The 14670-nt window shown below is 34.5% G+C and overlaps 1 protein-coding gene across 1 annotated transcript; it reads right to left on the bottom strand.

Moving 5' to 3' along the window:
• Positions 1-1194: 1194 nt before the first annotated feature.
• LOC131039597 (non-specific phospholipase C1) lies at positions 1195-13230 on the bottom strand. Its single transcript, XM_057972388.2, has 3 exons — positions 12018-13230; positions 7735-7911; positions 1195-1761 (listed from the first exon to the last, which is right to left on the bottom strand). The coding sequence occupies exons 1-3, from the start codon at positions 13126-13128 to the stop codon at positions 1439-1441; spliced, it is 1611 nt and encodes a 536-aa protein (XP_057828371.2). The 5' UTR covers positions 13129-13230; the 3' UTR covers positions 1195-1438.
• Positions 13231-14670: the final 1440 nt, after the last annotated feature.

Genomic DNA, 14670 nt, shown 5'->3' with positions numbered 1-14670 from the left:
TATATTCTAAACCTCATTTATGCCGGGACCAGATTACTTAATAGTTTGCCCAGTTTCTTCCTTGGGCATTGATTGAAGAGGGTTCAACCACCAAAAAGGTGCACCATGCTTTGATTTCAATTCTTTTTCATACTGAATGCACTCCAGTAACTTGATTGCTAACTTACCTTGAACTTGCAGAAAAAACATGTGGCATTGCCACTACATTTGTGCACTTTGAAGTTTGTTCTAATTCATCCTTAGGTGCACTTCATGGCATTTCCTCTCCAACCAAAGCACCTTTCTGCTTATTTTATATTAATTTGAAAGATGACTGAAAAATTATCTGATATCTGGCCTGCATGCTGCTCTTATGTGTTGTTGATCTTCTGTGACATCATCATCTGCTCTATCAAACTCACGGTGATCACCATTACCCTGAAGGAAGCATTAGTTGAAGTATAGAACACAACAAAACCACTTGTAATCTGACTGCGAAGATCACCAATACTTAGCATAGACACAAATTTGAGGATCAAATGACGACACATCTGACTAAAAGTGGCACCAAAACTGAGTTTTGTAGGCATACCAACAATTCTTTTTACAAGTATTTTCATCAATGAAGATATTATTAACTACACAAACCAGAAGAGGTTTCAATTTTTTCATTAAATGCATATGTGGGTGTTATATGACATATATACATTTGTATGGCATACCTGAATGGAATAACTAACAATAAGCTAAGCCTGAAAGGACACAGCTTCTATGAACTGCACATTGTAAGCTGGAAACATAAAGAGCACAAAGTTAATTTCATACTTTCATATAACAAAGCAAAGAAAATTTTCTCTAGACAGACAATTTAGATCTCCTGCATCAGGTGCAACGTACAATGCATCACATAGGGCCAAATCTCACCCCAACAGGTGCCCCATTCGAAAGATAGGGCCCAGGGTCCACAATTGATTCACTGGGCAACCTGTTCAGATTGACCACCCCTACCTCCACAGCCACAACCACCACTATAGAGGTTGCGGATAGAAGTAGCAGTAGGTGTTCATGGTTGTGTAGCCATTACAAAAGTACTCCATTATACGATAAAGGCTAGGGCCCCCAGTATATGGCATTAGGGGTAGGGACCTCTACTATTGTAAAGAGAATGATACTTTTTTTTCTGTATATCCAATCATAAATGTCACTATTCCAGCATTAAATCGTTCAAATTTAATGCCTAATTTCATTGAATAAGTGTAGCGTTGATGTAAGATAAATATTACAAACAGAAATATATGTACACTATTTCAGGGATAACTATAGCCAAAGTAGCAGTATTTGATAATTACAAATTAGGCACTGGGTATTTCAGATCGTTTATTGCATCTTAGTAACACAATAAACCAAAGAAAATACTCTTCTAAATCTTCAATGACTCAAATCATAATTTGGGTTTGAGTCAAGAAGATTGAGACAGCTTAGAGGCAACTGATCCCACTTTCCTGCTTGTTAAGGAAGGTCTCATTTGAATAATGGCTGAATCATTGGCCCCAGTCTTCAAGGCCATCCTTCCAGCTTCCAGAAAACGAGCAACTGCATCCCGTACATAACTATTTGCTTGTTTCACTGTCATTGTTTTGCCAATATCAGTGTAGCTTTTGAGTAAACAATCCCCATTCAACTGTGAAGCGAGTATAACAAGCTCCTCCTGGAACTCTGTAATCTTCTTATCTTCATCTATTGGAACAGGCCTTGATGACTTTACTGGTTCAGGAAGTGTTTCTGCACAGTATTTGACAGCGTAAAATATTTAGCAATCAAGGAAAGTAGTAGCTTTTTATGTAAGAAAATTATGGTTCAAGAACAAAGAGAGATCAGTGCCACCAAGAGATTATCAACGATGCTAAAATAAAAGAAAACCAATGACAGAGTGGCATCAAGACACTTGACTCCAAAGTAGTGTTTTAATGACCAAATTTATGGAGTCAATTTCCTAAAATTTTATTCAAATTCTATACTGGAAGATTTCTATCCCCATCATTTACTAGCAACGTGGTATCTAGCAGAGTACTTCAGCTACAGGTCAAGTTATGAATCAATTTGTTTACTTGTAATTAATAAAGCTAGAGAACTTTGAATGTGATCAGAATTCACTCATATTTTTGTCGTTCATTCACTACCTACCTAAGTAGGTAGGTTATGTAATAGCTTAATAAGTCTACTAAATGAACATCTGCATGTTCAAGCTAGATACGTGTAAGTAACTCCAGAATTTCCAAGTTCGGCTATTTTATGTTTAGGAAAGTTGTCCTTGAGAAATCATGGTTTGATGATATCAAGGTTTGCTGAGATTCATCTCTTAAAACAAAATTCATATCTGTGACAGAGAAACGCATGATAAGAAAAAGAATTCAACAAGTCCAAGCACATAATCTAATAATTCCTAGAGGAGAAAATGCCCAACCATATAATCCAAAGGATGAAGACAATTTCTCATATGGAGTTACAAAAACTCGTCTCTAGTAAAATTTAAGCCCATATCTTATTGGGCAGTAGGAAATAGGGCCTTTGCAACTCTCATCATGGTAAATGAAAGCCACAATAGATCCCAAGAGCCATAGGATCAGGAATGAGAGAAGATTATTAAAGCCTCAATGGATAAGAAGGTAATTTTTACCATGTTCAGTCTTCAGTTAGTGCTATATGGATTCTGGAAAGTTGCTGCAGCCACTTGTTTAATTTATTGTGTGCTACCCCCACTTCAACATCTTTATACCAGTGTACTTTCAAATCAATATCAGAAGACTGAAAACACAAATACATTGGTTTCAAGATAAAATATTGATTCAGATGTCTGTTCTATTGCCATCTGAGACCCTTCTTTATTTTTGTTTCTCTCATTTTTACCTGATTTGTCATTAAAACTGTTTTGTCACTATTAAACTAATAAAATTATCCATATAAAATTTATTCATATAGCTATAAAGTTACATGCCAGGAAGAATATCTTGTGCCTAATTATAAACTTTGCTGCAATATCCATCTCCAAGCATGCCAGATTTTCAAAATGTAAGTATAAAATCTTTAAAAAACCCCCAAAAAAATAAAATGTTTAAAGATGTGCAATAAATTATTTAGCAACCTAGTTCAAAAGTGTTTTGAGAGTCATTGTTTCCATACACAAGCTGTGTCAAATGCATGCTCACAGCAAAGTAGACAACTAGCATCTATCTAGAAAAGAATAACCTCCCCAATTCATGAAGATTTCAAGCATGAAGGGATATAAAAAAAGATTTGGATATTTGAAACACCCTAGAGACTCAGCCTGGAGCTTCTACTTGCACTTCTTTCTCTCCTCTATTATTGCACAGGTAACTTATGGAGTCAATACAAGGAAACTATAAAGGTGTATTATAATTACTTTAATTATCGTGTATAATCCTAATCATTATATAGGACACGAATAACGTCTTCCCCTATGGTTGGTCTCAAGCACATTCCTGGGGATTACAACAAGATTTATCAAACCTTTGATCCATGGGTTTCCTATTTTGAAAGAGTCAAAAAAGTGAATCACTCTATCTCTCTAAGACCACATGGTTTCTTCACTCTAATCATGTAATCATTGTTAAATTTCCAAATGATTTAGTTATGCAATACACACATATAAGACTGTACAATAAATTAAATCAAGTCACAAATGTGAAGGAAACCTATGCATCTCTATTTGTAGAGGGAGACAATCCCGTTAAGAGTTACTTTAAGGTGGCCATAAATGCAACTATGCTCAGCACCGATATGCAACAGCCTACCATGTCCATTATGGTCACAAGGGAGAGGACCTATCACCAGAAAGGAAATTCGTGACCAGCATGAATCATACAAAGGTTAGTATTTACATTCACAAGAAAGCTTTATGTCATATAAGCAGGCACACACCAACATCCTCAACATTCTCCATAGTCCATACCATAGATTTGACAGCAACTACTCTACAAGATCACTCTAGGGCTTGTGTTCAGTTGGTTACTACTGCTATCTCTTCATCCAATCATCACATAATATGATTCCGTAATAAGCCATTATCATTCATCATAGGCCATCATCATGTAATTATAAAGCATTACAATTCAACATATATTAGCATGAAAAAAAGTAATGGTAACTAGACCATATAATATCATCAACATTCAATCACAATGAGATATAGACAGAGAGTATAACTTATAAATTTCAACTTTTTGCATGTGAAATGGGTCGATCATGGAAGCTACCTAAACAGCCATTTTAAATGGTCAAAGGATAGATATAAACCTCAAGATGATGTTATTTTGTGATAGGATGCAGTTATGACAAGAAGTTCAAGAGAAATGTGTACCAAAACAAGCTGCCATGTCCCATATCAATAAACTCTGGTGACAAATGATAACTACACAAAAATTTCTACTATAGAGGAGGAAGACTGCACATTACATGAGAATTTTTAGAGAGTTCTCTTATGTATTAAATGCATGTTAAGATAGAATGAGTGATATTTTCTTGTTTAAGAGATCCGGGCTAGTTCTAATTCACATGCATACTTATATCCTCTTAACAGACATTGTTTTATCAATGTTTTAACAAGATCATGACTTCTTATTGGACCCAGGGATTGTTCATGGACTTCTTAATCCTTTTAAGGAGATCAATCCCAGTAAAGTGACTTCTACCTGCCAAATATGAGCTATGCATAGTTTTGAACACCAGGTTTCCTACCAGCACCAATTCAGTAACATTCTCAATTTGAATGAAATATTTTGTAACATGTAAAACTTTAGTTTTGCCATTAAAATTGGCTATTGAGAAGCATCGTGCTGATACATTCCTCTGAACAGATACATGCCTAATATAAAGCATTGGTTTATTTTAATAAAATTTCATAAGTGAGGATTGCATGGATAGTGATGCAGGTGCAATATATGATGTCTTTTAGAAAACCTTGGATGTGATATGGGTGAATACAAAGATGTTAATAAAAAACCCTTTAGCATCAGAAACATAAGAACAAATAGCACCTAACATGCTCCTGCATCCAACTTTTAATTGCATTTGACAGCTGAAAGGAAACGACTTCCAAGTCCAAAATTTAATTGCACATCATAAAAAATCAGCTACCATTGTTTGCCAAAAACATCTACGTTCACTCCAATACCCTCTTTTTAGGTTATGATTTCTTTACAAGATTAAAAATGGTCAGAACCGACCCATCCTTAACTTTTTCCTTGAGCACTTCCAAACTTTCTGGTTGCATTTTTGTCCAATTCATCCTTTTGTTTAACAGACTCATTATTCACTATAAATTTTCTATGAAAGATAACAAACCCATGCAAACGCCTGATAAAATGTAAACTAGTTTAACTAGATTTCATCATTCCCTAAGAGAAACAAGTTGTGTCTTCTACATCTAGAGGACATAGAGGCAACAAAAGAGTTCTGCATTTGTCAAATCAACGACTATACACAAGCGAATTATGAAAGAACATTATATTAGGAACTGCTAATTCTGACAATCCGTAACATGTCTATGCATAAGAGTGCTGAAGAAGGGGAAGGATTTTCAGACATGCATTTCTATCCAATGTGATTCCTTCCATCAGAAATTTATGGTGAATATGGAGGCTTGTATTTATAGAATTATCAACACTATTTCTTGTAAGTTTTCTTAGGCTGCATAATGATATTTAAGCTCTCTTTGTGTAACTTGAGCTCCATGCCATGGCTATTCCAAAGGATTATCCAGACTTGATAACAAAACTATATAAACTAGTAAAAAGTATTACACAACAAACTTTGGGCTCCTAATCCTACTCTTCCAGATAGGCCCCTGGAGAATCTCCCCAAGATTTTTTTATCATCAAGGAGTCAACATATATAAAATGATTCTTTTAGTCAAGAGATTCTGCCCCACTCAAATATTGTGAGGCTGCAGTACAGACACACAAAAAGTTAGAAACAAGTTGAACAACTTAGTATAAATGCCTAAAAACAAATAAACCACATGAAAATCGAACAATTGCTTAAAGTTAAACGAAATGAAAGCATCCCAACTGCTTATCTTAAGAATCCTACCTTAGTAAGGTATTACAGTGCTCAGGTCATCATCATAACCCCAACTGCTTATCTTAAGAATCCTACCTTAGTAGGGTATTACAGTGCTCAGGTCATCATCATAACTTAAGTCTGATGTGAACTATTCTACAAAGATTAATGGCAACATAAGTAATCAGCACCCTGAACTGAGAACTTGGGGCTTAGAAAAACCAAAAAACTACTCCAAGAAGAACTAATGCCATTTAAGAATCTAACATACATAATATTGTAGTTACAGTACAAGTGAGATCAGAAGTACTAAAATGTATAGCATTTTACAAATGCAAGATAACAAGTATAGAAGTACGGGAAAAATTTGTGCAATTTATAATAGGGAAGTTAGGAAATGTTTTATCTAATGTGAAAAGTAGAAAACCATGCTCTATTTGGTCGTATTCAAAAAAAAATTCCTCTAGTTGTTTCTCGCACCTTTCCTCTTGCCTATGCCTGTCATCCTACTTTCCTACTTACAGCAACTCACAACTCAAGCACAACTAGGATGGATGACCACATGTTCAAATATATGCCATCAAGAGAACTTGTCCCAATGTTCTCATGAGACAGATGACACAAGTTGTTTTGAAAATGAAAAAATATAAATAGTGAACATTTCCTAATTTATAAAAATGTAGAAACAGAAGATCACTGGGCAAATCGGCAATTTCAACCAGCCTGTATTAGAGAATAATTTGTGTCTTTGAACATGTAAAGGGGTGAAGAGGTGTCACATACATCATAATTGCAGTTGTTATTTCAGTTAGCAGTTAGAAAATTCACAAGAGAATAGATCAAGCAAAGAAAAATGTCTCATAAACAATCCCATGTTTTGGCTTCAGAAGCACAACTGTCAGATATAAAATGAAAATTCCAAGCCATGTTCTCATAAGACCCAAATAAAGGTCATATATCCTATACAAGGAAATAAAAATGATTTACTTCAAAAGAGTTAATATGATACAAAAATAAGTCCAGCAAAATGCACTAAATTTGAAGAAGCAATTTTAGTTGTATAGGAGAAACAAGTTGTTAGTCGAGACATCTGCAATAAAGAATGAAAATAGCTGATCCCTCCACTAGGAGGCTAAAATGTCTATTTGTCTCTATCCCAAGCCAGCCAATTTAGACACCCGCTTTGTACCATTGGTACAACTAAGCCCACTCAAGCTATTTCCAACCATCTAATGAGCTCTTGTGCTTGGGATTTGACCCTCATAACTTATAGATTAAGGGTCTGCTTGATATTAAATGAATTTTACTACTTTTATCTCAGGAGATACAAATGCTCAGTTCTCCAACTTGTTTCTATGCTCCAGATTGTTCAATATCCTTGCATGGTGATTTGCCAGGTCTTGGCATCTTGTGTGTCTTCTTTTATTCCAATTTGCTTTGCCATGTATGTTATTGTCATCATCAAATTAACAAATATTTAATGACTGTTAAATATTGAATACTTGCAAGAATATTTCATGGATGTTTAGTAATGCTGTAAAAGTGGAAATTCTAATCATAAGTCTAGATGAGCAAAACTTTAAAATATATCACTGGCAAATCAGACAAAGTAACAAATTATAATAAACTCATTCAATCCTTAATCAAAGAAAATAGACGATGCAAAGAAGCCCAAACCTGGGCAATCTGTCCGTGGAGTATCTCTAATATAAAAATAGCTTTCAAAACTGCCAGCCCAAGCATCTCTTTTTGTTAAAAAATCTGATTTAAGATTGAAAAGCTTCTTCACTGTTGCAGGCAAAGATGAATGCTCAAAATGTGAATCTGGAGTAGGGCCATCTGGCTCATGGATTACTGCAAAGAAAAACAAAGAAATCATCAACCTTTGGCTGAATGACCAGAAATTCAAATTACTATTACATATATATCTTGCACAACTAAGCTCATCATTTCTGCCAAGTCAGATGAAATAGCTAAATTAAATTGTCTTTCCCATTCTTCCATGAAGACAGAACTTTGTCCTTGTCCACAACTCTTGTAACATCCTTGGTAGATATAGGCAAAGCACTGATGATGCAATAGGAATTAACAAAATATTCACAAACATATATGCTAGTAAATGCAACAGCTCCGGGGCATATTTGTTAGCGTTGGGTCCAAAATTGGTTTAGAGGCAAATACTGAATCTTTAATATGAAATGCTCCACCTAATTGATATTTGCATTTTATTATTCTGTTACTTGCCAAAGTGAAGACTTCAGACCAATTATTCTCGATGTGATTCCAATATCCCAAATCTCCATTTCTTGAATTAAAGATGGGCATTTTATTTTCTCCCAATAGAATTAAACCATGTTACAGTTGCAAATAACTTATGCTTCTCCAAGTTTCTGAAACAGTGGAATAGGGGGAGGCATTTCCAGGATAACATTTTTTTCCTCAGATTGTGTGAGGATGGCAAATAAAAATGTATGTGGGTGTACACATGCACATACAAATAAAAAATACAAGTAAAAAAATTTAAAAATGTACTTTATAGTTTATAGCATAATTAAACTCTTGAAAATCATTAAACATTCTATAGAGTTGAACTTTAAACAACATTGGATATATGGCATCGGACAATCAAAATTGACCAGTGAAAATAGCGTTCAAAGTTTCCATTAAACACTGAAACCAGAAATGCAAATACAGAATTGGACTATGAAAATATTCTTGATATTTTATCAATGGTCACATTTAATATTTTATCAATGGTCATGTAAATACAGATTAAAATACTCCCTTTTTTGTTCTTTAATTTTATAATTTTTCTTTTTCTTAATTTTTCAACAATTATTGACATGGGTAATATCTGGGTGCCCCTGGAGTGTTTTCAGCAGATTGGGGGCATCGTGCAATGTCCCAAGGGTTCAAGACATCCCAGAGTGTCTTTGGGACACCAAAAAGACACAGAAGCATTTTGGAATCTTGGATACACGAGATTCAAATACAATAAAAAATGGGGACAAGTGAGATGTTCAACCTGCATCCCTGAAACATTTGAGATGGCCCCAAAGGGCAGGTGATGTATCTGGAACTAAATACACAAATCACATCTGTCTGTGTTGTCTGAATTACATACATAAATCACAGAACTTGAGAAGCCAACCAGGACCACAACAAGAGAGGATTTAAATAAATAATCTTATGATCTAGATTCTAAATCATTCTGTATAGGTCAAGAATCTGAGTTTCTGTTCTAAGTGTGAAAATGTTTGCCCAGAAAGTCCAGCAAATGCTCAATGTTGCCCCAGCATACCCAGAAAATTTCAAAACAACTACCACCAAGAAATTGTGGGAAGCCTGGAGAGACTGGGAATGTAAGCTGTATTTTCATCAATATTACACCAAAGCTTTATGGTCTATGGTCTTGACAGCATACATAAAATCTGTCATTTAAAGGTTATTTGTGGAGAGCCTGGAGAGACTGGGAATGTAGGCTGTATTATCAGCAATATTACACCAAAGTATTCTGGTCTATGGTCTTGACTCTTGACAGCATACATACAATCTGGCATTTGAAGGTTATTCATCTATACTTTGATGCATGAATCTCAACATAAAATTGTGCTATGGATCAGACAGATTATTCCCATGCATCTGCATTCTGCCAAAATTTAGATAACAGAGCAAGTGAACTCTTATGTTTTCAAGGGACAACAAAATGTGCCGGTCACTCTCCCAATGCAAGAAAATATGGATTTAGTTCTGCAAAGTAATAAAAATACTAATACCAATCATAGCTCTGGTACATCAGGTTCCAGGTCCTGTTCCCATAAAAGATTATATAGAAATTTAAGCTAACAACAATGACTTGGACAATTTATGCTGGAAGTTTGTTCATCAAATTCATATGTTCAGAATCTCTACACAAACATCATCATGGGATGCAATTGAAATCCCTGATTTGTATAGTAAGAGACCCAAGAACAGCTCAAAAACTTATTCATAACACCGCCAGTGGGAGGTAAATAAAAGACACTTAGCAAGCCCTACATTCCAATCTTGTGGATATTTTGCCCTTTAAAGTCCTAGTAAAAGATCTCATAAATTGCATATACACTCGGATCAAGCTAACACCCAATTGCAGGTTAGGCAAAGGTAAAAATAATAAGCTTTTGTTGCTTGCCTAGCTGGGGAATTCCTCCATGGTTTTCTATAAAAGTGTGCACCCCCTGGTAGATATTTGATATTTCACACCGAGTTATGAACTCAAGAGTGCCAGTACACTTGTTTTTTGAGCCATAGTCCTGAGCATTTATGAACTCAAAATTTCTGCATCCCCAGTTGCATGGCAATCCAGATCAAAGAAACGATAACTGATTATACTTATACATACATACATACAAATATTATTTAATACACACACACACACAGATTTCTAAGTAACTAAGCTATGAACTCAAGAGTCCGAGAATGATTGCTGTTGCACCATAATCCTGAGACTTCATTAACTCAAAATTCTTATCATGTGTCTGATGCAGGAGCATCCCCTGTTTCATGGCAATCCACATGATATAGATAACAATTACAATAGCAGTAGTAAAAGCAACATCAACGAACTGAAGACAAAAACTTATTTAGGAGGAACTTAAGGCATATTTTTTCTGGTTTTTTAAAATAGATGAAGGATCCACCTTCAGATTTTACACGCAATACTTCTGGCCGAGTTATTACTGTACTTAATGCTGCAAAACATGTCCTTTCACCCTGTTCTGCATTTGACTTGTTATGCTCATCGTAGATGAGGGGATCTCTTTTAAATACAACCCATGTCCATACTTTAAAGGGAAAACTAAATAAATAAATAAAGAGGCTTGCAGCTTTGCATAGGGACCTTATCTATTTGTTTTCCAGGCACAACATGATACTGGGTCTGTAAAGAAGGGCAGTGTGGAAACGTCCCTGTTGTGGTGGAAAGGATTCTCACATCACCTTTGAAAACAATCCGCTAAGAGTTATCATCAAGCATTCAAGGGCATACATTCTAGATTTGATGAGGAGAGATTGGAAAACATATTATTGAAGCTCTGTCAACAGGATTCAAATTGAATGTTGTCAGATATCTGTATACCATTTAAAGTTTCTTATAAATCTCTCCTTCATGCCTCCCACGGTCATAGAGGCAGTTCAGTTGACATCCTCGATTTTTGCATTTACATGGATAATCAAATTGTGTTATTTTTCTTGAAAGAATCTACTTGGGCTGCAAGGATCAAGCAGTCCTTAATTGGAACCCCTTCCTACTGCATCAGAGTCTTTGTGGACTGCAACCTCGAGCCTAACAAACTATAAATAAAAAATATACAGGAAAAAACTTAAGTTGCAGGAATTATTGTAAGGGGTCCTTCTTTTTCCATATGCAAAACTGAAACAAAACCAAAAATGGAAAATAACCAGAATCACAGGGTCATACTCGTAAATGTCATGGAAACACAAAGGACGTTCCCAGAGAGTGCAAGAATTTTCGTGATATTTTTATGAAAAAATATAGAAAATCGTGTGCACTTTTAAGTTTTCTCTTGACATTTCATATTAATTGAGCAGACTTACTCGCCATTTCATTTCCAGAGTTTGGTAGAAAATCAATGTTTATGGTTTCTCCTTCAGTTTCAGCCTCCAGGTAATTTTGAGTAAAAAGTATCTTCAATTATACAATCCAGAGATTCACTTCTATGTAAACCCAATTGCCAATACCAGATTCCCATATTACATAAATTACACTAGAATTGAACAAAAGACTTCATCCAACAAAAAAAATATAAGAAAGGACACCCGACAGAGCTATTCCAAATAGAAAGAAAAAAAGAATTTTTAAAACAACAATAGATTTTCCGGCATCTTCAAAGCATGTCATATTGTAGGCAGCTTTGTATAAAAGCATTTTAGACAAAAAGAAGCGAAAGGAAAAGACATACCTGTGCCCTTTTCAATCCAAGGAGATATCAGAAGTGTGGGTACTCTAACTCCAAGCCTATCAAATTCAAAGTAGAATGGTTCAGGCCCATTTACGCCATCAGGATTGGGCACATTGGAGACAGGAGTAGGAACATGGTCATAAAATCCCCCGTGTTCATCATAGGTAATCAAAAACATCATTTCATCCCACTGAGGACTAGCCCTAAGGGTTTCATACACCTCCTTTACAAACTTCTGCCCCACTGTTACATCATGGGAAGGGTGATCATCATTGGCAGGGAAAATATTCACATTAAAATATCTCTGCTCAATCACCACATAATTAGGAAGGACACCCAATTTGGCATGCAACTTGAAGGACAAGTCAAATTCATGAAACTTAACAGCATTCTTAAGCCTTCTAAGTTGGTTGAAAAAAAGAGTCGCAGGGATGTTCTGGTAATAAATCCCAAAGGATAGCCCTGATTCATCTAATGAATCAAAAATGGTCTTTTGAGGGAAGCCCCTAACTAGGTCTCTCTTAACATTGCTAGAGGCGCCATGAGAAGTTGCAGAATGGACATAGAATCTATTGGGTTGTGTTGAGGTGGGTACAGCGGAAAACCACCTATCAAAAACTGCAAATTCAGAAGCGAGTGTTTTGTAAACAGGAAGAACATCAGGCCTAAAACCGCTCATAACCTGCTTTGACATGCCCAGGCTCGTGTTCTCTGCTTGTTGGGCAAATCCATTCATAGGTGCTGGATTTGCTGAGGTGTTCTCAGACCCAAAAATCTGTTCCCTTATGGCCTGAAAAGAATGGCCTGGATCAGGGTCCACAAATTCTGCATCATTGGAAAAATATACTTTTGGAGAATTTTCGTCCTTGATTGACACAGGATTGTATTCATTGCCAGTAACGCCATCTATTTCATTGTTCATGGCCTTCAGCCATCCTAACATGTGATCAAATGACCTGTTTTCCATGACCAACACCACAATTGTTTTGATGGGTCCATGGATTTTGTGCTTGTGTTTGCCAAATTCCAGGCCTAAAGAAGTAAAACTGAAAAAAATCAAGTTTAGTACAAGAGCCTGCAATAGAATTTTCCGCTGATACTTCATTATCATGATTCTTCATGAAACAAATATGCTTTCCTAGATTGTATTCTGGGTGTTTATATTCTGAAAATTCAAGTGAGGACAAAAGGTTGGTCGTCTACCTACAAGGTATATTCTATATGCTGTTTTTAAGGAATGGATATAAATGGAACTGGTCATCAAGGCTTTAATTTGCCCTAGATAGGGAGGAAGATCATGATTGGTGAACTGAAATTAATAAAAATATCTTTTTCTTTTCTCACAATTGTTAACACATTAAATTAATATTATTGTGTCAGTCACCTGGGCAGGTGATTGCTGACATATAATGTTATTTTGTGAGTTGCCCAAGGCAGGTTGGTTTGGAGTCAAAGTGAGGGTTGTATTTTAGATTCATTTCTTAAGAAATTCTCTAGTTTTTATAAGTTGGTCGGTTTATAAATCATTTATTTGGTTTTTAATTAACTTATTATCAATTAAAAGCATACTAAATCAATGATATATTTAAATAATTTAGCTAAGTTATGTGAGTCGTGCAAGGCAGGTTGGTTTAGAGTGAAAGTGAGAATTATCCATTTGGTTTGATTTTTTTAAAGAAGAAATTCTATAGTTTTTTAAAGTTGGTAAGTTAAAAAATTATTTATTTATTTTTTATTAATTAAGTTATAATAATTAAAAATATATTGAATCAATGATATATTTAAATAATTTAGGTAAGTTTCATTTTTAAGTATAAATAAAGGTAAGGAGATTGGTTTTTTAATTTAAAGTATATTATTTAATTTTGTAAAAGAAAATATTTTTTTAAAAGAGCATCATTTAGATTAATTATCAATATTAATAATAAATACATAAATTAATTTAGATAGTAGAGTTGAAGGTATATATATTAGAATATTAAAATATTAAATTGTTATTTGTAAAGTTAAATGAGAAGGTTAAGGTATTTAGATTTAGGAATGAGGATGTTGAATAAACTTCTTAATCTTCAAAAATTTAGATTGTCTTAGGGCTTGAAATGGTAAGTCTTTTGTCTATACTTCACCTCATATTTTGAATAGTTTGTGCACTTTGTGGAGGTCAAGTCCACGAGTTTGGGTCACTTTTATGAACATAAATCTAATCTTTGACCTTGGATTTGATCTGGTATGATGTGTGCTCCTTGTTCATAGTTCCCCGATTGCTTTTATCTACTCTACTCTAAAAATTGATGATATTTTTAAGTAGCTTTAAAGGGTTGTTGAATTGCTATGATACATATTCTAGATTAACCCCTAAAAAAGATTGACTTTACAATCATGTAAATGATTAAGGATAACAAATTTTAAACATGCATATGATTCTAGGATGATTTCGTAGATTCATGATTTGTTGTAGTGCTCCAATTGATTGTTTAATCTAAATAATACTCTTTAAAAAATATTTTCTTTTAAAAAATTTAATGATATTTTAAATTTTAAAAAACCAATCTCCTTGGCTTTAATTTTACTTTAAAAATAAAACTTACCTAAATTATTTAAATATATCATTGACTTAGAATATTTTTAATTGTTATAACTTAATTAAAAATCA

Source organism: Cryptomeria japonica, chromosome 5, assembly GCF_030272615.1.
Source record: "Cryptomeria japonica chromosome 5, Sugi_1.0, whole genome shotgun sequence".
Taxonomy (NCBI): Eukaryota; Viridiplantae; Streptophyta; class Pinopsida; order Cupressales; family Cupressaceae; genus Cryptomeria; species Cryptomeria japonica.
This window is presented reverse-complemented; position numbering and strand designations above follow the sequence as displayed.